The sequence below is a fragment of the Canis aureus genome, chromosome 7 (assembly GCF_053574225.1).
Source record: "Canis aureus isolate CA01 chromosome 7, VMU_Caureus_v.1.0, whole genome shotgun sequence".
In the NCBI taxonomy this organism is placed as follows: Eukaryota; Metazoa; Chordata; class Mammalia; order Carnivora; family Canidae; genus Canis; species Canis aureus.
This window is the reverse complement of record NC_135617.1, coordinates 53,892,617-53,916,631: the sequence shown is the minus strand read 5'-3', so window position 1 is coordinate 53,916,631 and position 24,015 is coordinate 53,892,617. Positions and strand designations below refer to the sequence as shown.

Sequence of the window (24,015 nt, the reverse complement as noted above, 5' to 3'; positions counted from 1 at the left end):
CATTCAGTCTGGTCTTGACTTGTTAAGAACGATAAAAGTCAGCAGTTAGAAGCATTTAATACAGCTGAACAAACCATAGAGTCTCAAACAGCTTCATCTGGTGCATTTCCTCTCAATAGCAAATAAAAAGGAAGACTATAATTAGGGCATGATTCTATTCAAGCTATCAAATAAAAGCTTTTAAAAATGATTGCCCTTATAGACAGCAATGTAAAGAACAAAGGAATCTTGCGTGGCTTATTATTTGCTTATTAGTATTACTATATGATACTCTCTACTTTTTGCATTTTGAAACAAAAGGAAACACTAAAATGCTCACAATTATTTTTTAAGTATATTTTGACAACACATTGAAAGTACACTGGCTTCCTTATTTTGAAAGCCAGGTCACAGATTTAATCAATATTAAATCAATAAATATTATTAATATTTATTAATAATCAATAAATATTTATTAAATCCCACACTGTTTTCCAGTTCCAGAGAACTACATAAAATTTGGCTGAGACATCTTAGCCTCTTCTACATTCTAGAAATTGAAAGTAGAGGTAATCGGCAGAGAAATCAGTGACCTCCCCAATCTTCAGTGGGCATACCAATCACCTGGGGATCTTGTTAGAATGAGTTTCTGACTTAATCAGTTCTGGAGTGGGGCATGGGATTCTGCATTTGTAAGAGGTTTCCAGGTGATGCTCATGTTGCTCGTCCAACAGTCACACTTTGTGTAGCAAAAATCTAAATGACAGGTCAAGGATATATGATATAAAATATGCTGAGCTCTGATTACTAAATTCTAAATATGGTCTCCTCTGGGCACAGAGAGTTACATTTGTCTCCTCTCTGTGGCTTAGCAGTGACTAAAGATGTTTAAGTGTCCCATGCTAGTACACATTGTCGGTACCGCATACTATTCTTCATGTGTACAGTGTGTTTGCATTTGCTAAATGAGGCAGGGATAGGCTTCCACCATTCTACCTCTTGAAACAAGTGGCTCAGTTTCTCAGGAAACTATCTGTAATCTGGTATTGCCTGAAGGCCTGGACTTCCTCTGGAACTTTTGTGGCTCCTGCATTTTCTATTTAGGTCTTATGATTGTTCAGACACTATTCAGATTGGGGTCTTTGGTTTAACCATGTATTATTCACATCATAACCTTGAGGACATTCTTTGTTACTCTCTGAACCAGATGCAGCTTGGGGGAAAAAACAGGTATAAATTGAGTCCTGCTCTCCTATTTCATATAAATTTGTGGGAGGTCTTCCCTCTGGAGGTTTGCTCATAGTTGATGGTGACATTGTGTTCAGTTAGCAGCCGAACTTCTAGGCCAGTGCAGTCTAATTCATCTTTCTGCAGTGAGGGGATTTTCTCTTTCTCTGCTGTCCAATTAGTAGCCATTAGCCACATTAGGCTGCTGGGAATTTGAAATAGAGCTTGTGCCATTGAGGAATTGAGGTTTGAATTTTACTTAAGTTTAATTAAATAAAATTTAAAGCTAAATTCTACCTGTAGCTAGTGGCTACCATATTGGACAGCACAGCTAGATGAACTCCTCAAAGACACAAGTTCCTATAGGAAAACAATAGGAGATAGTTGGATTCAACCACAACTAGACTAGTTTTACCTGGCTTTCTAACTTATCAAGGTCATGAATTGACCTACGGAAATATCTGAACTTCTCTGTTCATTTTTGTACCTTTCCTAGATGTGAGAGAGACTAGGCATTTAATTTACATTTTAAAAAGTCTTTTGGTTTGTTTTACAAGACACAGAGGTAGCCATTATAGAAAATCTAGAAAATACTATTATATAACATGAACTTTAGGAAACCTCTCATAAACCCACCATCTAAAAAAATCACATTGAACACATGGTAAACATTCTAGTGATTAATTTTCAATTCTTTGTGTGTGTGTCTCAGCTAATGATCTGTGAATAAACTTCTAGATCTAAAAACTATAAATAAATAAATATTAATAAATATTACATAAAAGATTTAATTTAGATACAGTACTTTGGGGAGGGTCATAGTGACATAGTGCTAGAAAACATACTCCCTAGATGCCACAAGAAGAGGGAAGATAGGGTAATTTACTTCCTTTTTTGGAAAAAGTAAAGCTCTTCTTTGCAGGGTAACTATGACCAACCTATGAAACTCTTTTGTAGGCATCAAAGAAATGGAGCCTGTGAGTGACTGATCAAAACTCATGGGCTAACAGACGGACGCTAATCTAGGAGCCCTATATAAGCACTTAGCCATATGAGTTGCTGTCAGTATCACAGCCAAATAACAGATGGAAATGGGGGAGAAAGTAGACCCAGCAAACTCTAGGATGAAGTTTGTCTTCATCATGTAGCGTTAAGTACTAAACAAGATGTTCTCTAGTTAGTAGAGTTGTTTTCCTAAATGCTCTTATGTTACTGCTTAAGCAGCCCCTGCCTTTGTTCAGGCCCACAAAAAAGAAAAAGAAAAAAAAAATTCTTTTGAGGATCAAGATGGTGATTGCTTCTGAGGCCAGTTAAGTGGAAGGGGAAAGTTCCTTTGCAAACTGAGCTTGGAAACTTGGAACTTAAGGCTTTTGTATCCAATGGGATGCAAGTCATTTTAAGGAATCTAGGTGATTTTTTGTGATAGGGAAAGGAGGAAGGAGGAGGGAGGTTGCAGAGGTCAAAGGATAAATGAAAAATTCCCCCAGAAAGCTGTTGTAAGGGAAGTTCCTTAAATGTAGGGCTGTTTTCATTTGAGATCATTTGCAGTGTTAAGTGCTTAATCAATCTGAAAGCACTATCATAGTAGCAGCTAGCAATAATGCTTTTATTCTTTTCTGGCTGTTTCTCAGACTCGTATTGAATGACAAGTTCAAAGTTTATGAGCGTCAGCAAGACAAACTTAGACTTTTCTCTTGTATACTGTGAAAGCTTTATGTTGTCCTCTTTGCCACCTAAGACAGAAGTACAAGTACAGGTACAAGGAACTGAATATCCGATTTATGAATTACCAGAGGGTTCTTCTTCCTTCTCGAATTTTCTGCCCTCTTTTTTCACCATTTCCCTGCTTATTTAAACTTATGATTTCTGTGGCATTTTCAATCCAGACTGCTGGTTTTGATGTTTGGCTGTATCTTCAGAGCATGACTCTACCATTATTTGGATTAATTTCTAAGCAGTTATGTGTAACTCCTCTTATGTAACATGGCAAGAACAATAACAATATTACCTTTTATTATTATCTGTTATGGTCTAGAGATACTTGTTCCAACGTCATAACATTGTTGTGACTGAAATTAGACAACCCTTGTAAATTAGACCATCACAGTGACCAGCACAGTACATGTTCTAAAGTAACTTGGCGCAGAGTGCTTAAACCATGTTAGGTGTGCCTTACCTCACTGGCTTGGCTTCTCCAGTGAAACGTTTACCTATCAAGGCTGAGGAGATTTTTCCTTTAGTTTGTTGCCTATGGCTTTGTGCCTGGTACTCGAGGAGTGAAGAGCTAAACTACATAGTACTACTAGTCTCAGCCAGCACTTATGGTAATTTTAATACATACCTGAAGAGTTTATAAAGAGAGATGAAAGGCCCAGAGTTTAGAGTCAAATAGACTTGGTCCAGCCAATCCCAAATCTATCATATACCAGCTGTGTGATCTTGGGCAAATTACTTAACATCTGTTTTAAGGTCCCTTATTTGTGAGTTGAGTATACTATTCCAAGCTCATAGTGTTGCTGTGAGGCTGAAATTAGAGGGTCCTAATGAAATGCTCTTTATAGTGACTGGCACATTATTATCCTAGAGTATCTATTAGTAATAGTTGCATAATTTGCCATTTTCTTCTAGAGAATTATGTGGCCAAGCTTAGGAAGAACTTATTCTCTGAAGAATATTCATTCATCCTACCAAAATCAGATTCTCTACTGGTGCTCCCTGCTGCAGCATTCAATTCTAGGTATTCAGTGAATGCTTGATTTAAAAAATGTATAAATATATGAATAATATGCACATAGATATTGCATTTATGTAGCATTGACTCTGTGTGAAACATTTGTCCCAAGTACTGAAAAATATTAATTCACTTTATTTTTATATTGATTTCCATGAAGTAGTACTGTTATTATCATCCTCATTTTACAGATAAAGAAATGGAGTCAGGGAGAGATTAAGTAACTTTTCAGGATCTCAGAGCTAGTACATGGTGAAGGTGGGATTTGTGCTCTGATTCACGACACTGTGCTACCTCTAAGTGTTGCAGCCCTTACTCAGAGTATCTCACTGGAAAAAGGCAGGTGAAGTCACATATATTTCTTTTTTTTTTTTTTAAAGATTTTATTTGTTTTTTTTTTTTAAGATTTTATTTATTTATTTATTCATGAAAGACTGGGAGACAGAGAGCGCCAGAGACAAAGGCAGAGGGAGAAGCAGACTCCATGCACCGGTAGCCTGATGTGGGATTCGATCCCGGGTCTCCAGGATCGCGCCCTGGGCCAAAGGCAGGCGCCAAACCGCTGCGCCACCCAGGGATCCCGAAGTCACATATATTTCTTTACATTCTTCCTTTTCTTCTAAATCTGGAAATCAAACAACCAAATAATTTGTAAAGTCCCTTCCTCTTCCCTTCTCCTCCATTCTCTTCCCACCTCCTCCATTCCCTCTCTTAGGCCATTCCATTATGGAAGTCCCATTATGGGCCTCTGCTGTCACACTCTGGACACAGTATAATTCAACATGACACATGGTGAGCAAAGATGTGTAGAAATACCTGAAACTATTAGAGCCAAACAGCTTTCTGTTAAAGTTTTTTACTGCCGCATAAATATTCTCCTAGCTGGCTGGAGTCTCTGAGGTATAAATACTCCATTAGAGAATATATCTGTGGCGGCAGCATGGCCCTCTGGGTCTTGTCCAAGAGCCCAAGAAAATGCAAGGGTCTGGTGACATCTAATTTCATTGTATTTAAACAGCTTTCTCCAGTTTCGAGCATACAGAGACATTATTAACAAGATCCGTTTGGCTTATTTCTTCTTTAGAAGAAATCTCAAGACCCCTGTGGACAGATGTAAGGATCAATTAGACAACTGTATTTATTGAGTGCTTACTATGTGTCCAGCTCTCTGGCAGGTACTATGGTAGAAACAGGTAAGCATTGAAATACTACATCCCATTGTTATTGAATATTCAGATATTTTCCTATGAGCTCTCTAAAGTGTAATCTGGATTTGAACGAGGTGAGGGCTCTCTTTCATCCTAAAACAGCACATTCATCTTCCATGAAGACTCCTGAAAAAAATATTTATTATAATTTATTTTCATTTGACTGTTTTGCTTTCTAAAATAACAAACCTTATCTACAAAATGCAGACAAAAAAAAAAAAAAAAAAAAAAAAAAGGCTGCCTTGACTGTCTCTTCTTTCACAGTATTTTCTGAAGAGACCAAGCTTGTTCCTGACCACTCCAGGTGGCTGACAACACCATAGTCCTGATTACTTAGGAATTAATATTTTCTTAGGAGGGAGGCTGGATGTCAAGAGTGGTGAGGCTCAGCAAGAATGTATCATCAACTGGTCCACATATTTGACAGATTCATTCATCCTTGTTCTTGTTCTGCCCCTGGCTGTGCCACTCCAGAAACATGGGAATAGAGTGGCAGCATGCAAGCTGGCCACTGTATGCGGGCAAATGAGGCATACCCTCCAGTCCTGCATAAATATGAGAAGGGCATGCTTCCGTCCTCTCTGATCCACAGATCAGAAAATTAAGGTCAGTATCTCTTTGGCCTATACAACATCTTAGTGAGATGAAGGAGAAAGGAGGCAGTCAGCCTTATCACCATTTCACAAGCCAGAGAAGAGAGACCTAGGGAGGCCACACCTGCAGAGGGAAAGATGAAATGAAGCCTCTCTCCACTGAGGTTCCACATGCTTTCCATTTGACTGGGCTTCCCCAAACTTGGCTAATCATCAGCATCACCTAGGGGCAGGGGATAAATATGTGATTCCAAGGTTCATCTGTCCCTCAGAGACTCTGATTAAGTAAGTCTGGGTACCAGGAATCCATATTTTTAACAAGCGTCGTACATGATTCTAAAGACTAGCATTGCATGACACTACTGCCTGATGTTTTCCTAATTGTTATGGGATAGGAAAGAAAAGTCTCTGTTTGACAAACAGCAGAACTACAGACGTGTTACCCTGTTACATGGGATTCAGTTGCATCTTATGCAAAAGACATCTCTTGAAGTGAACAGCTTTTGAGAGGAAATGGCCAAGCCAGTTCCAAGCAGCTGACAAAGGCCCTGCCAATGTGTGATCAGAGGAATGAAATGTGGGGCTTTCATCCACCAAATGTTTATTTTGGTCATAGAAGTGCCATGCTATTTTGCTTGTCACTTATGCTCTCTGGGCTGTTTCATGAGGTTCTGAAGTCTTGGGAGTACGTCAGTGTGAAAGGGATGGCAAATTCATCACATAAGGGGATATCCTTTAATTATGGAATTATGGAATGTCTTGTCTTGGTCTCGTGGGGATTTGGTCTGTGTTTTTTTTTTTTTTTTTTTTTTTCAGGATGTTTTGTGGAAGCAGCACACAGATATCAGGACTGGCATGAAGTCTTGCCCCCATTCTGATGTTAGATCATTTAAGGAGGGATTTGCTAGATTTTATTTTAGTGAGTGGGCAAGTCACTGATCAAAGGACAAGAATTCTCAGAAATTAATCTGAATAAACTTCTTTACTGAGATCTTTCATCTTTTTTCAGTAAATTGCCAACTAAACATCATCAAGGAATAGGGATAGGATAACTAAAACACACACATAATTACTACTCATATCATTTTTTCCTCAAACTCACAACAGCCCGGCCTTGTTAGTAGAAATCAAATAAAGTAGCTTAATTTTTTTCTCTTTATGTACCCTTTCTATCTTCCTGAGTAGTTAATTCATTTAAAAAAAAAAAAAAGTATTTCTTTAACTGGAATGGGGGTCAGTGGAATTTTATTATCTACTTGGAAATATGGAAGAATTCAGTTATATTTATGCAGTAGCTTCTACAGAAGATTCCAACATCCAGATGGACATATTGACTTATTTGATCATCCCAGTAACAGCCTGGAAAACCAGAATTTCCAGATGCATGTAAAACTGCAATGATATGCCTAAGTAAAGAAAGATTCAGACACTTGGTTAATTCAGTTCTGCTGTGCATATGTGCAGACATGGCCAGGATTTTGCAAAATGTTTAAAATGAAGTACCTAAGAGAGAGAGTATTAGTTCTTTGCCTGTAGATATGTAATGGGAAGTCCTGCAGGTGTGTGGCTTGATCACTTTCCAGTAAGCATGTAGGAGCCCCAGAAGCTGGATGCTCCCCTTAAATGGCTAGCTCCATGCTTAGGTGGTGGTGACAATGACATGGGCCGAGGCTTTGCCCTGTCTTGCCCACGTGAATTAGGAAGAAAATATCTGTAATACTGGGGTGAATTCAGCTCTGTAATTTTTTTGCTTCACTCCTGATGCCAAAGGTCAAGTGATTTCCCTCCCAACTTGCCTCATGGTTCTTTAAAAATGAATTGTTGCCAGTTGCATGGTTTTCACTGCCTCAGACGAGTTTTCTAATGTATTTCATGACTAGCCCTCATTGGTTGATAATAGTTTGGTTAGCAGTTTACCTTCTAAACCTTGTTGGCCCCTACCCCAAATTCCTCTTAGTTCAAATTCCGCCAAACTGTGGCTTTGAATGAGTGATGCCTTCTTTTTTTTTTTTTTTAAGATTTTATTTATTTATTCATGAGAGACATAGAGAGAGGCAGAGACACAGGCAGAGGGAGAAGCAGGCTCCCCATAAGGAGCCCGGTGTGGGACTTGATCCTGGATCCCGGGATCACGCCTTGAGCCGAAGGCAGATGCTCAACCACTGAGCCACCCAGGAGTCCCAAGTGATGCCTTCTTTACTGATTTTTTACTATCAGGAGATCCTAACTGTTGAATTTAAACAGCCAGTTAATACATTTGAAGGAAATTTGGAAGGTGGAACTAAATTTTGTTTAATAATGCTACAGCATTGGACTTAGGAGCATACAAAATTTGAAAAAACATCATACTAATAGGATTGGCAGTATAAAACAATTGGAAGACTTTATACCAAACATTTGTGGAGACTTACTCTTTTGGAGACTTACTCTTTTGAGGTACTTCTCATTAGGCCTGCAGTTTTTAAAAAATAAAATTTATTTACATACTAAAGTATATACTATGATTACGTACATACAAATATGTACTACAAGTATATTTTTACTGTTCCTCTTTCATTGTCAAAGCCAACACAATTTCTTGTGAACTCCAGTTTCATATTTTCACGATGCCTTTCTACATCTGTTGTGCCCAAGATTGCGAATCCGAGAAACCGCCAAGGAGCCGACACTGATACAATCACACGAGGGTTTATTTACAAGCTCGAGCCTGGGTCCAAGTGTACCTGACACAGCGGAGCAGGGACTTGGACCCTGAGACGAAGAGGTGTAGCAGCTTTATAGGGGCCAGTGGCCAATGGGATACACAGAAAGTTGCACAGTCCTGTCGGTCCACATGCAGGTGGCCGATTGAATTACATCTTACCCTATAGTATCCACTTGAGCTGGCCTATTACTTTGGTCAGAATTGGCGCGCACTTTTGGCGGGCACAAGGCGGGGTTACATTGTCATGAGCCGATTTCCGATTAGGGTGTGCCCAGCAGCTTGACTAGGGTGTGCCCAGCAGCTTGACTAGGGCTGGGGCAGCGCCTTAAGCAATAAGCAGGTTATGTGGGGGTCATACAGGAGGTGGCAGGTGTAGCACAAAATGGAATCAGTCCTGCTCTGCTTTGTCCAGGGGTAGCGGATTTTTGTTAAATTTCCTGGGTCCCACATTCCCCCCCTTTTCGGAGGATCCTATGCAGGACCCAATCATGGGTCCAAGTTGCTCTTAGAATGAGCCAGGGGGAATGATTAAACCAGGATTCTGGGATCCCTGGGTGGCGCAGCGGTTTGGCGCCTGCCTTTGGCCCAGGGCGCGATCCTGGAGACCCGGGATCGAATCCCACATCAGGCTCCCAGTGCATGGAGCCTGCTTCTCCCTCTGCCTATGTCTCTGCTTCTCTCTCTCTCTCTCTCTCTCTCTCTGTGACTATCATAAATAAATAAAAAATTAAAAAAAAAAAATAAACCAGGATTCTAACCAACCTTGTTGCTGTTCTCGCTCTCCTTTATATTCCAGCGAAGAAGCAACATTCTACGTTTAAGGCAGCACATAACCCCCCCCCCCACCCACACACACCCTTTGTTGTAAGAAGACTAAGTCTAATCCCCTTCTATTTTGAAGGACAACCTCAGACTAGGGAGTCTTGGAGATGCGAAATAAGTGAGAAAGGTGTAGTCTTAGCTTTAGGGGATTGTCCTTGTCCGGTTGGCTTTTCCATTCTGGAACAAAGTTCTTGAGAACGGTGTGTGGGTCAGCTGGCCAGACGTGGGTGTAGTGGACCCAGGGAGTAATCCTGTCCACCTTGAGAGTGGTGGGAGTGGTCAGGATCATGATGTAAGGTCCCTTCCAGCGAGGTTGAAGTGTCACCTGGCCGATATTGATGGAGGTCTGGGGGTGGCCCAGTCTCATAGAGGGCCCTCAGCTTAGGCCACACCTGCTCATGGGTTCGTTGTAACATTTGGAGGGAGAAAAGAAGTTGGTGATCATCAAATTCAGCAAGCACCTCAGGTTTTAAATTGGGGATAATAGGTGGAGGAAGATCTCGTAGGGAGTTAATCCCATCTTATATGGGGAGTTCCTCACCCTATATAGGGCAAAGGGGAGGAGAGTCACCCAGTCCCCGCCAGTCTCCAGGGTTAATTTAGTTAAGGTCTCCTCTAATGTTCTGTTCATCCTCTCTACCAGTCCTGAGCTCTGGGGCCTATATGCACAATGTAATTTCCAATCTGCCCCAAGTACGAGTGCCACTCCCCGTGTTACCTTAGAGACAAATCCTGGGCCGTTGTCTGACCCAATTCTAACGGGAAAACCATACCTCGGTAAGATGTTTTCCAGCAGTTTCTTGGTCACGGTCTGTGCCGTTTCATGTTTGGTGGGAAATGCCTCTGTCCATCCTGAAAAAGTATCTACAAACACTAGTAAATACCTATACCTGTATTTTCCAGGTTTTACCTCAGTGAAGTCCACTTCCCAGTAGGCTCCTGGGTGGTCCCCTCGGAGCCGGGTGCCCGGGTTAGATCCATGGGCGGTGGCATTAGTTAACTGGCATGCGTGGCAGCTTGCCACAATCTGCTCAATCTTTGCTCGAGAGTCTTTAATAGTGATCTTTGCATGTCGTATGAGGTCTTCCATCTTCCTTGTTCCCATGTGAGGACTCCCATGCATTTTGGATAGGACTCGCCGTCCTAGTTCCTCTGGCAAGATGATGCTGGAGTCTGCGGCCCTCCACCAGCCACGCAAGCACTGGGTCATAGGCAAGCGTTTGATCCAGTGTAAATCAGCATCAGTATAGTTGGGGATGTTAGGCAGGGTCGGTGCCCCCGGATCAGGTAGCGTGGTAGTTAAGACCTCGGTCACCAAAAGGGCTGCCTCCTTTGCTTTTAAATCGGCTAGCCGGTCTCCCCTGGCTACTGGCGTGTCTGCCTTTTGGTGCCCCGGACAGTGGATGATGGCTAGGGCCTTGGGCAGCCAGAGGGCCCTCAGAAGTTCAGGAATCTCTGTTTTTTTTTTTGTTTTTGTTTTTTTTATGATAGTCCTCACAGAGAGAGAGAGAGAGGCAGAGACACAGGGAGAGGGAGAAGCAGGCTCCATGCACCGGGAGCCCGACGTGGGATTCGATCCCGGGTCTCCAGGATCGCGCCCTGGGCCAAAGGCAGGCGCCAAACCGCTGCGCCACCCAGGGATCCCCCTGTTTTGTTTTTAACAGTCTTCCCCTCTGCTGTCAGAAGCCCTCTCTCCCTGTAAAGGGCTCCGCGGATGTGAGCGGTGGCGAAGGCGGACCTGCTGTCCGCGTAGATGTTTATTCGTTTACCTTCCCCCATGGCCAGCGCCTTGGCCAGTGCGATCAGTTCTGCCCGTTGAGCCGACGCTCCGGCTGCCAGTGGCTCCACCCAGACGGTCTCCGTCTCTGCGGTTCCGGCTGCCCCCGCATATCTGACTCCTTCTCGGACAAAACTGCTGCCCTCCGTATACCAGGTGGCGTCCGCATTCGGCAGTGGCTGGTCCTGGAGATCAGCTCTGATTCCGTGCACCTGTGCCAAAACTTCTTGACAGTCATGCAGAGGGGGGTCCCAGTCTGGGTTAGGGAGTAGCGTTGCCGGATTCAGGGTTGTCGGTGGCTTAAATAAAATTCTGGTGGGGTTTAGCAGCAGGCTCTGATAATGGGTCAGACGGGCATTGCTGATCCAGCGGTCTGGGGGCTGTTTGAGTGCCCCTTCAATAGCATGTGGGGTGCTAACATGCAGTTCTTGCCCCATGGCCAGTTTGTCTGCATCCTTGACCATAGTGGCCACCGCAGCAATAATTTTTAAGCATGGGGGCCATCCAGCAGCCACCGTGTCCAGCTTTTTGGAGAGATAGGCTATGGGTCTCTTCCAGGGACCTAAGTGCTGGATAAGGACCCCTTTTGCCACCCCGTCTTTCTCATCCACATACAGGTAGAAGGGCTTGGCTAGATCAGGCAACCCAAGAGCCGGGGCAGACAGTAAGGCCTGTTTAAGGTCATTAAAGACTCTGTTCATGGCCTCTGTCCATTCAAAATTTTGCTGGTGCCTGGTGGCCTCATAGAGGGGTCTGGCCATCTCAGCAAAACCCGGAATCCATAAGCGACAGAACCCTGCTGACCCCAGGAATTCACGTACCTGGCGGATGGTCTGCGGCTGTGGGATTCTTAAGAGAGTTGCCTTCCGGGCATCCGTCAACCATCGTTGTCCATCCTTTAATTTGTACCCAAGGTAGCTCACCTCTGCTCTGTGTATCTGGGCTTTTTTAGCTGAGGCCCAGTATCCTAAGGCCGCTATGGTCTGGAGCAAGTCCCTGGTGCTTTGCAGGCACGCGTCCTGGTCCTCCGCCGTCAACAGGATATCATCTACATACTGTAATAAAGTCAAATGAGGGTGCTCGGAAGGAACTCACCCAAGTCTTCGTGTAAGGCCTCATCAAAGATGGTCAGTGAATTTTTGAATCCTTGTGGTAGTCGAGTCCAGGTGAGCTGGCCATTGATGCCTTTTTTCAGGGTCCGTCCATTCAAAGGCGAAGAGGTCTTGGCTCTTGGGCGCTAAAGGCAGGCTGAAAAAGGCATCTTTTAAATCTAATACCGTATACCAAGTTTTGTCTGGAGGCAGGGTGGAGAGGAGGGTGTATGGGTTTGGGACCGTAGGGTGCATATCCTCTACTCGCCGGTTGACTTCCCTCAAGTCCTGGACTGGCCTGTAATCGTAGAGTGCGGTTTCGGAACCGGCAGCAAGGGAGTGTTCCAGGCCGATTGGCAGGGCCTTAACATGCCCGAGTCCAGTAGTCGCCGTATGTGGGGTGTGATTCCCTTTCGTGCTGCTAGAGGCATGGGGTATTGGCGGACCCTGACAGGGTCTGCCCCCGGCTTTAGTTCTATGTATATGGCCGGTGGATGCTGGGCCAGCCCGATTCCCCCAGTTTCTGCTCATGCTTGGGGAAATTCCCGCAGCCAATGGTCAGTGTCAGTCATTGGGGCTGAGGGCATTTGGTGGAGACGATATTCGTCTTCTAAACTCAGGACAAGCACCTGAATCGGGTGCCCCTTCTTGTTCAGAACTTTTGCCCCTTTGGGGTGGAAGAAAATTTGTGCCCCCATCTTGGTGAGCAAATCCCGACCTAACAACGGGTAGGGACACTCAGGGATGACCATGAAGGAGTGGGATACCCGGCCCGTGCTGAGATCCACAGTTCTTCGGGTAGTCCATGAGTATTGTTTGGTGCCCGTGGCCTCTTGCACCCCTGAAGTTTTGTTTGCCAATTTCCCTTGGGGTTGTAATAAAACCGAATGTTGTGCCCCAGTGTCCACTAGGAATTCAACAGGTTGCCCCTCCACTTTAAGAGTTACCCTAGGCTTGGGGAGGGGTGCCGAACCCTGACTCCCCTAATTGTCCAGGTCCTCCATTTCCAAGATCTTGGCAGGGGCCTTAGATCTTTTGTTAGGGCAGCTTTTCACCCAGTGGCCCTCTTCTTTGCAAAAAGCACATTGGTTTTTGTTCAGCTCCCGACGGGGACCAGGGTCATCCTCCTTACCTGTCCCTGAAGCCAGCTTCTTGAGGTACCTCCGCCTTTCCTGTGGGTCGTCCGTGGTTGTGGCCAGCAGGATCTTGGCCAGGTTTCGGGTCTGCCGGTCACTTAGTTTGGTTTGTTGCTCTTCCGGACTTTCTCTATTATTATAGACTCGTTCTGCCACTATCACTAAGGCCTGCAAGCTCTTCTCCCCCAGTCTCTCTACTCTTTGCAATTTCTTTTTAATGTCCGGAGCGGCCTGGTTAACAAAAGCCATGATAATTGCGGCCTTTGTTTCCGGGGCTTCTGGGTTCATAGGGGTGCACTGCCTAAAGCGTCTATGACCCTCTCTAAGAAGGCTGCTGGACTCTCGTCCTTACCCTGCCTCACATCATAGACCTTGGCCAGATTGGGAGGCTTGCGCGCGGCAGCCTGGAGACCTGCCCCTAGAGCCTGGCGGTGGACCTGGGGTCTCTCCTTACCTTCAGCTGAGTTGTAGTCCCAGGTGGGGCGGGATAAGGGGAAGGCAGGATTTATGAGGTCTGGGTTTTGAGTCGGCTGTCTGTCCTCCTCTCCCAGGACAGACTTTCGGGCTTCTACCTGAATTGGTTCTCTCTCCTCGGTGGTGACGAGGACCTGCAAGAGCTGTGGGCAGTCATCCCAAGTAAGCTGGTGGGTAAAGAGAACAGTATCTAAAAGCCCGATCAGATCTCTCGGAGAACTTTGCATTTTGGGTTTTCCAATTATATAAATCACTGGTGGAGAACGGCCAATATAACATTAGCTGTTCGCCAGTCTCATGGGGGGGGGGGAGGGGGGCTCCATGGCGCGGAGAGGAAGGGCGGTGGAGTCAGCCGGCCCGAATTCGGAGGTGGGGCCGTCTGGTGGGTCCAACCATGTGTCCCCGCTGCTGGCCTGCGCACAGGGACTCCCTTGTCAGGGAGGGGTGGCGCCCCTTCTGCAGCCCCCGGTGTCTCCAATGGAGGGGCGGAAGGGGGAGGGGGTGCCCGGTAGGGTGGCGGGAGGATCAGGTCCTCTGGGGAGGAATCCTGGAAGACCGGATAAAGGGGTGATGGGGCGTAGAGTCGGTCTCCTTCCCGGCTTTCCGCAGGGCTAGAATCTCGGTGGGTCCTGCTTTGGGGGGTAAAAATGGTTTTAGCCAAGGAGGGGGATTCTCGATCATGTCCTGCCAGATCAGGATGTAGGGCACCTGGTCAGAGTGGCCGTCCGGTTTGTCCCTGAAGATCACGGCCTTAACCTGTAAGATAATAGGTAGGTGGAAAGTTCCTTCTCCGGGCCATCCCTCGCCAAAGGGGATTGGCCATTCTGATATGCAATAAATTTGGAATCTCTCTCTCCGTATGTCTATGCTCAGAATACGAGCTCTTTCCCTAACATCCGAGAGGTGGGAGAGCATAAGAGACAGGGGAGTGGTTTCTGTCTCCCCAGTTATGTCCCCAATCCACACCAAGACACAGACAGTAAAGACGATTAACAAGGACACAACAACACAGACAAATGCAAAAAAAGTTAACAAGGACGTAGTAACACAGACAAACGTTCCAGTGCGGCTGCAGAGACAAAACAGAAAGCAACCCGAAGGGCTGACAGTCAGACCTCCTTACAGATGAGGACCCCCATCCTCCTTACAGATGAGGACTCCTGTCCTCCTACAGATGAGGACCTCAGTCCTCCTTACAGATGAGGACCCCCGTCCTCCTTACAGATGAGGACTCCTGTCCTCCTACAGATGAGGACCTCAGTCCTCCTTACAGATGAGGACCCCCGTCCTCCTTACAGATGAGGACTCCTGTCCTCCTACAGATGAGGACCTCAGTCCTCCTTACAGATGAGGACCTCCGTCCTCCAGGCAGGGGCAAGAGACGTCTCCTCAAGACCCCCGGTCAATGGCCCGCCAGCGGGTCCACCTAAGCCAATGCGGACCTAATACAGATCGGAATTCCTACTGGTTAGAGCTCTCAGAGAATATGCGCGCAAAAGGTGGAAAAAAAGCTGAGTGCACTCACCACACGTGAAACCCTCCGGATGGGGTCCTGGAGGTTTCTTGGATCCCGGACGAGCCCCCAAATGTTGTGCCCAAGTTTGCGAATCCGAGAAACCACCAAGGAGCCGACACCGATGCAAACACACGAGGGTTTATTACAAGCTCGAGCTTGGGTCCAAGTGTACCTGACACAGCGGAGCAGGGACTTGGACCCCGAGACTAAGAGGCCTAGCAACTTTATAGGGGCCAGTGGCCAATGGGATACGCAGAAATTTGCACAGTCATGTCGCAGGTGGCCACACGCAGGTGGCCAATTGAATTACATCTTACCCTATAGCATCCACTTGAGCTGGCCTATTACTTTGGTCTGACCAAATTGGCGGGCACTTTTGTCGGGCACAAGGCGGGGTTACATTGTCATGAGCCGATTTCCGATTAGGGTGTGCCCAGCGGCTTGACTAGGGTGGGGCAGCGCCCTAAGCAATAAGCAGGTCATGTGGGGGTCCTACAGGAGGTGGCGGGGGCTGCACAAAATGGAGTTAGTCCTGCTCTGCTTGTCCAAGGGTTGGGGATTTTTGTTAAATTTCCTGGGTCCCACACCTGTTTACAGGCTCTCTCAAATATATAAATCTTTTTTTAAAAAGCATGTTTATTCTTTACCTTTTGATAAGTTTCTCAGTATTTATCAATATATGTATTGCAATTTTTTTTTCTTGCTCTTGGGGTAGTTTCAAAATGAATACCATCATCTCAATAGTTCTTCTTTCTGTTCATTCTTAAAAATCTTTTTTTGGGGATCCCTGGGTGGCACAGCGGTTTGGCGCCTGCCTTTGGCCCAGGGCGTGATCCTGAGGACCCGGGATCGAATCCCACGTCGGGCTCCCGGTGCATGAAGCCTGCTTCTCCCTCTGCCTGTGTCTTTGCCACTCTCTTTGTGTGTGTGTGACTATCATAAATAAATAAAAATTTATTTAAAAAAATCTTTTTTTGTTGTTTTATTACCATCTATTTTCTGTATACATATGGAATCCTACTTTTAGTTTCTCTTTACTATCTTATCCACTTTACTTTGCCTGTATAGGGTTTTCTCAATTTCTTTTCTATTTGTTTCATTTTATTTGCTTAAACTATTTCCATTTACTTTTTTCCCATTTTTATATCCATCCAAAGAACATTTTCTTAATATCATATTTTAACATATTATTACTCCTGTGATGTCTTGAGAGTAAGGCTTCTAGTTGTTTTACCTTTCTTCTTACCAGAGTTTGAATTTTTCTTGTTTATAACAGGACTTGGCTAATTTTTATTTATTCAGTAGTTCAAGGATCTTTGAGGAAGTAATATCAATTATGACCAGAGCATGATTAGCAAAGATGCTGTTTTTCATTCTCTATTATGCAAGCTCAGATTCTCTTGTAAATAAATCTTATCCATTGTAACTGACCAATTTTTTTTTTCAAATTATTATTTTTCAGACTCTTGGTGTAACCCACATGAAACAGTCATGAAAACAGTTTCTTAGTATATCTCAGTTGAGTTTGCTACACTGGGCTCATGCCCAAGGTAATAAAGTGCTTTGTAATAGTGGCATTTAGAGTAAGAAATAGAAAAAAAAGTGTAGGGGAAAGGCATTTGGGTGGCCTGTGCTCAGTCTTGAAGGTATTATTTTTCCTACCCCAAGTCATGAAAGTTAATATTCCTCTAACTGTGGCAGTCTAGTGTAGAGGGAATTAGCAAAGGAAATTGGAGGCATGCCTTGTATATTTTATGTACAGTATCAACTTTCACTATAACAATAGAAATAGAGCAATAGAAACAGTTGATAAACTTCTGTAGCAAAAGCAGGAAACCTGTATCATTGAGAGATTATAGAGCCCATTACTCTTAGCATATCCCCATTGATGCCTATAGTTAACAAGACTTGCATGGAACATGAAGGAACAAGACTGAAAGTTGAGCCTTAACACTCAGCAGGTCTTCTGGCAAAATTCTTGCAAATAATTTCTTGAGGAAGGACTTGATTTGTACTTGCCCTTATGTATTATTCACAAGTGCCATTGAATAGAGTTAGTTAACCTACAGTAAAATGCATGTAATCTGTTGTGTGTTTAGTTCTCCCTAATAAATGTGTGTGTGGGGTTTTTTTTTTTCCTTAAAAGTGTCTTGCTTTAGGGACACCTGGGTGGCTCAGTGGTTGAGTGTCCGCCTTGGGCTCAGGGCATGATCCCAGGGTCCTGGGATGGAGTCCTGCATCAGGGTCCCCACAGGGAGCCTGCTTCTCTCTCTGCCTAGGTCTCTGCCTTTCTCTGTGTCTTTTATGAATAAATAAATTAAAAAAATATATTTTTTAAAAAGTGTCTTGCTTTAAATAGCTGTTTTAGGATTAGCAGTAAAACATTTCCTGGTTGAACAATGCTATGGCATCACAACCTATAAAGCAGGTTTGATCTATATTTTTGACATATGTTGAGTTTCCTACCGTTTTCTTATTCTTCTAATCCTGAACCTTCCAACCCTGAGATTTAGTCGATACCAATTTTCAGCATCACCCTTGTCGTCAGGATTTCTGCCATATTTATTTGTATGCAGTGTGTCACTCTTGATCCATAATCTTATTTTTTCATGTCAAATTAAATCATTCTTTCATTCAGCGTGACACACACTGTAGGCTTCTTGAATTTTATGCTATTTTTATTACATGTCCACCTTTACATTGTGCTATCCCTATATTTTTGAGAATTTATTTAGTGTTGAGGCCTTTTCCCTTCTCAGACTCCTGTCGTTCTACTTGAAAGTTGTTCGTTCTTGTTCCTTTATGCTCCATGCAAGTCTTCTCATTTTTTCTCCCTTCTGAGACTTTGTCTGCATATATATTGAACATATTTTTTTCAGTCTTTTTTTTTTTTTAATCTTATCCATTAATTTCTCTGGATGCTATTTTTTCTCCCAAGAACTGAATTGCCTCTTTTGAGAAATTTGTTCTCTTTTCCTTCCTTGGCAGGAGCCACCTTTCCTTGAGGTTGCTAACTGCTCTTGTCCATCTCCAGCATCTCTATTTTCGCATCACAATATGCAGTGTTTATTTTCTTGAAAGCTTTTGCTGAGTTTTAATCCCAGGAGAATATTAAACATCTTTCACTCTGGGTCTTCAATATAGGATCATCTTTGCCAACCTCCTTTTGCCCATTGCTCCATCTTACACAGGTGGCATCACAGTAAGTGTGTTCTCATTGACCATATCGCTGTGGGCTTCTTGGTATGTTTACAATCCTTGTCTAGACTGCACAGTGCTTGCAGAAGGACAGCTGCTCTACTACATGGGCTCTTGGACCAGGTGTTGTAGAGGCCTAGAGGTTCATGAAGCTACCTGGAGAGCCACTGCTGGGTGTAGGAGAGGCGGATGGGCATGGCCCAGGACCTCTGCCTCTGATACTAACATGAATTCTTCTTAGATATTGGGATTCAGTGTAAGGTTTACATATGAAAAGAATAGTTTTACTACTAATAATATAGTTTGGAAGATGGTTGGTATAGTGAAGGAGCATTGACCATGCAGATAGAAGGTTCTGTCTTACCAGCTGGGCAGGGTTCAGGACTGTCCTGTCCTCTGTAAAGTGAAGAGTATATTTTATTTAATTTATTTGAGAAGATTACATGGAATAGTGTGAGGATGCATGAGTAACTGAGAAATAATTTAAGGTATGATGTAAACTACTTGTATCAACATATATGTAACCAAAAAAAAGGCAATGTTTAGTGAAAAAGAGCTAGTTGCAGAATGGTAGATACAGTGTGATAACATTTGTATTTAAAATAAATACAAAGGGATGCCTGGGTGGCTCAGCAGTTAAGCATCTGCCTTTGGCTCAGGTTGTGATCCCGGGGTTCTGGGATCAAGTCCTGCATCGGTCTCCCTTCAGGGAGCCTGCTTTTCCCTCTGTCTCTGCCTCTCTCTCTCTGTGTGTCTCTCATGAATAAATAAATAAAATCTTAAAACAAAACTAAACAAAACAACAGCATTTATTGCTAGAAGCTTAGGACTGGGTATGAGGACAAAATGGGCTTGAGATCGATATATATTGCTTTTTTGTTTTTAAAAAGAAGCATTTAAATCAAATATGTAAAATAATTGTATTTGAGTTTTGTGTGTGTGTATGTGCATGCGCACACGTGCTTTGTAGGGTACTTTTAAGGATATCCTCCCAAATATGTAAAATACAACTTAAATGTGGCCATGAAGTTTCTTGAGTTATATATATATATATTTTTTTTTTTTTCTTTCTTTGTCTAGTCCATAAAACTGTGTCTGTTCCACATGAGAGACTCCTTACTCTGGTAAAGGAACAAGGGGTGGTGGAAAGGGAGGTGGGCAGGGGTGGGGGTGACTGGGTGATGGGCACTGAGGGGGGCACTTGATGGGATGAGCACTGGGTGTTATGCTATATGTTGGCAAATTGAACTCCAATAAAACAAAACAAAACAAAACAAAACTGTGTCTGTTCCTAAATGAAAAGTTTGAGGGAAAGAAAAGACAACTAATTAATGTTCTCTTTTTAATGGTATGTTCGTGTATTGGAACATTTGTACCAGTTCATATCCTCTCTTTTGCTCGTTGTTTTATTCCTGAAACAATGAAGGGAAGCTAGAATTCTGGATAGTTCATCATTTCTTTTTTCAATGGTCTCATCCCTTTTCTCCATTCAGAAACAATATCTAAAATAAATTAATCTTTCACAGCCAATTTGGAACACAGATCAAACTTCTTCCTTCCCAGGATTGAATCCCTACACATCGGCCCTTGGAATCAATCCTAGTTGAATTACTAATCAGAGACTCCACTACATAACCTCTTACCCACCAGGATCCTGAGCATTGATCTCCCTCAAAGGGCCCTGCATGCTGCCTCCCCTCATGGAAATGGCAAGTAGCCAATATTGCATTATCTTTTCTTTCTTCAATTCCTAACCAGTAAGGAAGACAAGAATATTTTCTATTTTCTTTACTCTCTAAATCTCCCTAGTAACTGTTTTCTTCTTCTTTGATGCTGCTCTGACTTACCATTTTAACACTCTCCTGAGTGTATTCATTTGTAGCTTAGAGTTGGCATTGCCTAGGAGATGGGAAGGAGGAATTGGGGCTGGAGGCTGGAGATACAGACTGTAGCACATTTTGGAATTTAACTCTGGCCATTATACTGGTCTTTCTTCTTCCCAGTAGGGTATGGTATGTCTTTGGCTCACGCCTTTTCTCTCCTTGCCTGCTAGCCGTGCCACACCATTTCCCTGGTGACTTCTCACAGAAGACATATGTTGTGCTTCCCATGAACTGTAAGGGTGGTGCAGACACAGGTGATATGCCTCTTTTTTCAGGTTACACGCTGGACATGAGGAAACCTTAATGGTAGCCAGCTATACAGCTGTGATTAAAGTATGGGTCTCTAGGTGCTTAACGTCAGCCTCTTTCTACTGCACATTTTGTCCTAACTAAGCAATCTTTCTAGTCTTTGTTGGATCCTGCTTCACTCAGCCTTAAACGCTAGGACATTTTCTTCAGCTGTACTCACTTTCTTGGTGATCTCATTCAGTTCCATTTTAAATACCATCTATATGCTAATGACTCCTAAATAGGTATCTTTTGATTTGATCTCTCCCTTGAACTCAAGTTTCATTTATCTTTCTTACTTGACATCCATCAGGGTATTTAATAGGCATTTCAAACTTAGCTTGTCCAAGATCTTAATACCCTTCCATCTCAAAACCAACTTCTTCCAAGATTTCTCAATGTGACAATAGCCCAGCTGGCTTTTGCTAAAAACCTCAGAGTCAATATTGATTATCTTTCTTTTAAGCCATTTATTTAACGTATCAGTTGATTGTGTTTGCCCCACTTTGAATATATATAACAAATCTGATCATTTCTCACATTGCCATCCTATTACAAGCCACTCTTTTCTCAGCTCCTTTGTTACAGAAGATTCCACACTCATTCCCTTGATTTAATTCTTACTACCTACAGTCTATTTTCCACATAGCTGCCAGAGGGGTCCTTTTAAAGAGAAGTCAGATTATGGTACTCCTCTGCTCAAAGTTTTCTAATAGCTTCTCAGCTCATTTTTAGGCATTCCAAACTCCCTACGATGCTCTGACCAACACAGTGGGCCACTGAGTAATTCTCTGTACTTATTTCCTTCTCTCCCTACTTCACTATGCTCTGGACATGCTCACCGGCTTTTCCTCAGATTGCCAGGCACACTGGGCTTCTTTGCTATTGCTGATCCTTCTGCTTGGAATTATATCAAGATGTTTGCATTATCTCCTCTTTCACTACCTTCAGGTTTCTGCTCACCTATCACCTCTTCAGAGATACCTGACCACATAAACTAGAAATTGCATCTCACTGCCTTAGGGTCCCCTTTCATTTCTCTTCACAGTAATTATCACTTCCTTCCTTCCTTCCTTCCTTCCTTCCTTCCTTCCTTCCTTCCTTCCTTCCTTCCTTCCTCTATATTTCTCTTTTGTTTTTGTTTTGTGTATTTGTGTATTTTTTGTTGCCTCTACAAGCAGGTAAGCCCTGTATGTGAGAGAATTATGACTTTTGTTTGTTATTGTGTCCCCAACACCTAGAACAGTTTCTAAACCCTAAAACAGATTAAGCCAAACTCAATAATTTGTTCACTCAGTGACTGGTGGCAGATACTGCAGGGTAGGCCATGTACAAGGGCCATGAGAGACTCTTAACTCTGGGAAACAAACTGAGGATTGCTAAAGGGGAGGTGAGTGGGGAGATGCAGTAACCAGGTGAAAGGCATTAAGGAGGGCACATAATGTGATGAGCACTGGGTGTTATACACAACTGATAAATTATCGAACACTACATCTGAAGCTAATGAGGTACTATATGTTAGATAATTGAATTTAAATTTAAAAAAGCATAGGTATTTGATATATTTGAGATAGATAGATAGATAGATATAGATACAGATAAATAAAGAAGAGACCAGATCATAAGAAATCCTCTGATAAGGAGTGATCACACACTGTAAACTTCACCGTAGTTGAGTATATACTATATAAATCATATAATCCAGACTTCTTTAGGAGACAGATTTAGTTTCAAATAGTCTGTCTTAGGTTGGCTGTTACTATTATTTTACTTCCAAAAGTAAGCACTCATTTTCTCTGATTCCGTATATATTGAGTCCATACTAGAGGCATTCATTAACTCATCTGATCTTCACCAGAACCAAAGGGTGCTCCTGAGTTTCAGTAGCTTTTCCAAGGCCACATGATTGGTCAATGGTGGAGGCAGAATTTGAACCTCAGAAGCCTGACAAGAGAGCCATACTCTCAATCACCATAGCTCTGCTTCATAGTCTCATCCTATTTCTGTGTCCCCATTTTTGGTTTAGAAGATGTGATTATCATGCCACAGTGTCAAGGCAACAATCCCATCAGAGGATTGACAGACCATTACATATTTACTGAAGTATGTGGTGGTATGACATTTTTCTTTTTAAGATTCAACAACCCATTAATTTTGCAACTTTAGAACAACCTGCCCCATGTACTGCCCAACAAATATTCTTTCCACTTGTGATCATTGAACAATAAAGAAACCATATTCTGGTCATCTCTCCAACTCTTGCCTTGCCCTCCTTCCCCTAAGAACTGATTGTTTCCTGTGTTCTGCAGGCTGCTCAGTCAACCCGGTCACTGTGATATCCCGCATGCTAAGGACACTGGAAGCGGGAGTCAGGTTTGCACAATTAGATTGATAAGCAGATGCTAAGCCGATGTGACACAGCTGCTACTGCTGAGCTAGGAAAAGCAGGTCAAGGTTATCAGGAGAAAGTGTGACACTTGCCCATAGCTGGGAGCAAAAATATCCCCATGTACTGTTTCCTTTTCTAGTTTTTCTCTTTAAATTCCTTCTTGGCCTTTCTTTTTGTTTCTTTATATCTCCTCTTTTTAGAGGGCTGAGGTAGAAGACTCATATTGAAGTCACTGGACCTCTCTAAATGAAGGCCAACTATAAATCAGCCACTTTGTTTTTCTAACATTACATATGCATTATTTGATCTTCCAGATAGTGCCACACTTTCAAAATCAGACTCAAAGATTAACAGTGATCATTTGCCATTTATTATTTGAATCTGTTTATTTTTAGTGTACATGGTTTCACATCTGAAGCATACTGGATATCTTGTGCTAATGCATTGGATACTCATGGCACATTAGCATACATGCAGTGTAACCAGGGAGTCTGGTTTCTTGTTTCCATTTTTCATTGAATTGAGTTTATTGGTGGCTAAATTTGATTTTTCATCCAGAAGAACCTGTTTCCCCTAAGGTCTTTTTTTTTTTTAAGCTGTTTCTATATAATTTTGAACAGAATATGATTTAATTAGGTGAAAATGACCACATGAGGGAAGCCAACATTAAAACCAATGCTACTGAAAAATATCTTCAGATAAAGAGTACCTCAGCTTCTACTGGTAGATTCTGAAGCCATACCAGGCATATCACCAGTGGGTAGATGATGCCATGTCCCTGTTTGGGATTGTTCTAATTATTGCTAGTGGGGTGGCCCCTTTTGGAAAGCCCATTTCTCTTCCAGGATCCCCCATTCTCGTCTAACTAGGCCTAGTCCTCTGCATGGAAATCCTCAGACTCATCAAAAATTTGATGTTCTCTACTTCAATTTTATTTATTTGTTTGTTTACACTTTTCTTTTCAGTCCCTTTAGGATATGTTATGTGGAACATATAAAG

The 24,015-nt window shown here is 43.1% G+C and overlaps 1 protein-coding gene across 1 annotated transcript in view; it reads right to left on the bottom strand.

Annotated features, from left to right (window-relative positions):
- Positions 1–9,355: 9,355 nt before the first annotated feature.
- LOC144316720 (uncharacterized) overlaps positions 9,356–24,015 on the bottom strand; it is a 35,841-nt gene continuing 21,181 nt past the window's right edge. The window contains 12 exon segments of the mRNA XM_077902609.1: positions 9,356–9,584; positions 9,586–9,760; positions 9,763–10,252; positions 10,571–10,719; positions 10,899–12,128; positions 12,131–12,233; positions 12,235–12,440; positions 12,443–13,576; positions 13,579–13,952; positions 13,954–14,045; positions 14,047–14,321; positions 14,324–14,811. Of these exon segments, the coding sequence (XP_077758735.1) occupies positions 9,356–9,584; positions 9,586–9,760; positions 9,763–10,252; positions 10,571–10,719; positions 10,899–12,128; positions 12,131–12,233; positions 12,235–12,440; positions 12,443–13,576; positions 13,579–13,952; positions 13,954–14,045; positions 14,047–14,321; positions 14,324–14,811 (4,945 nt within the window).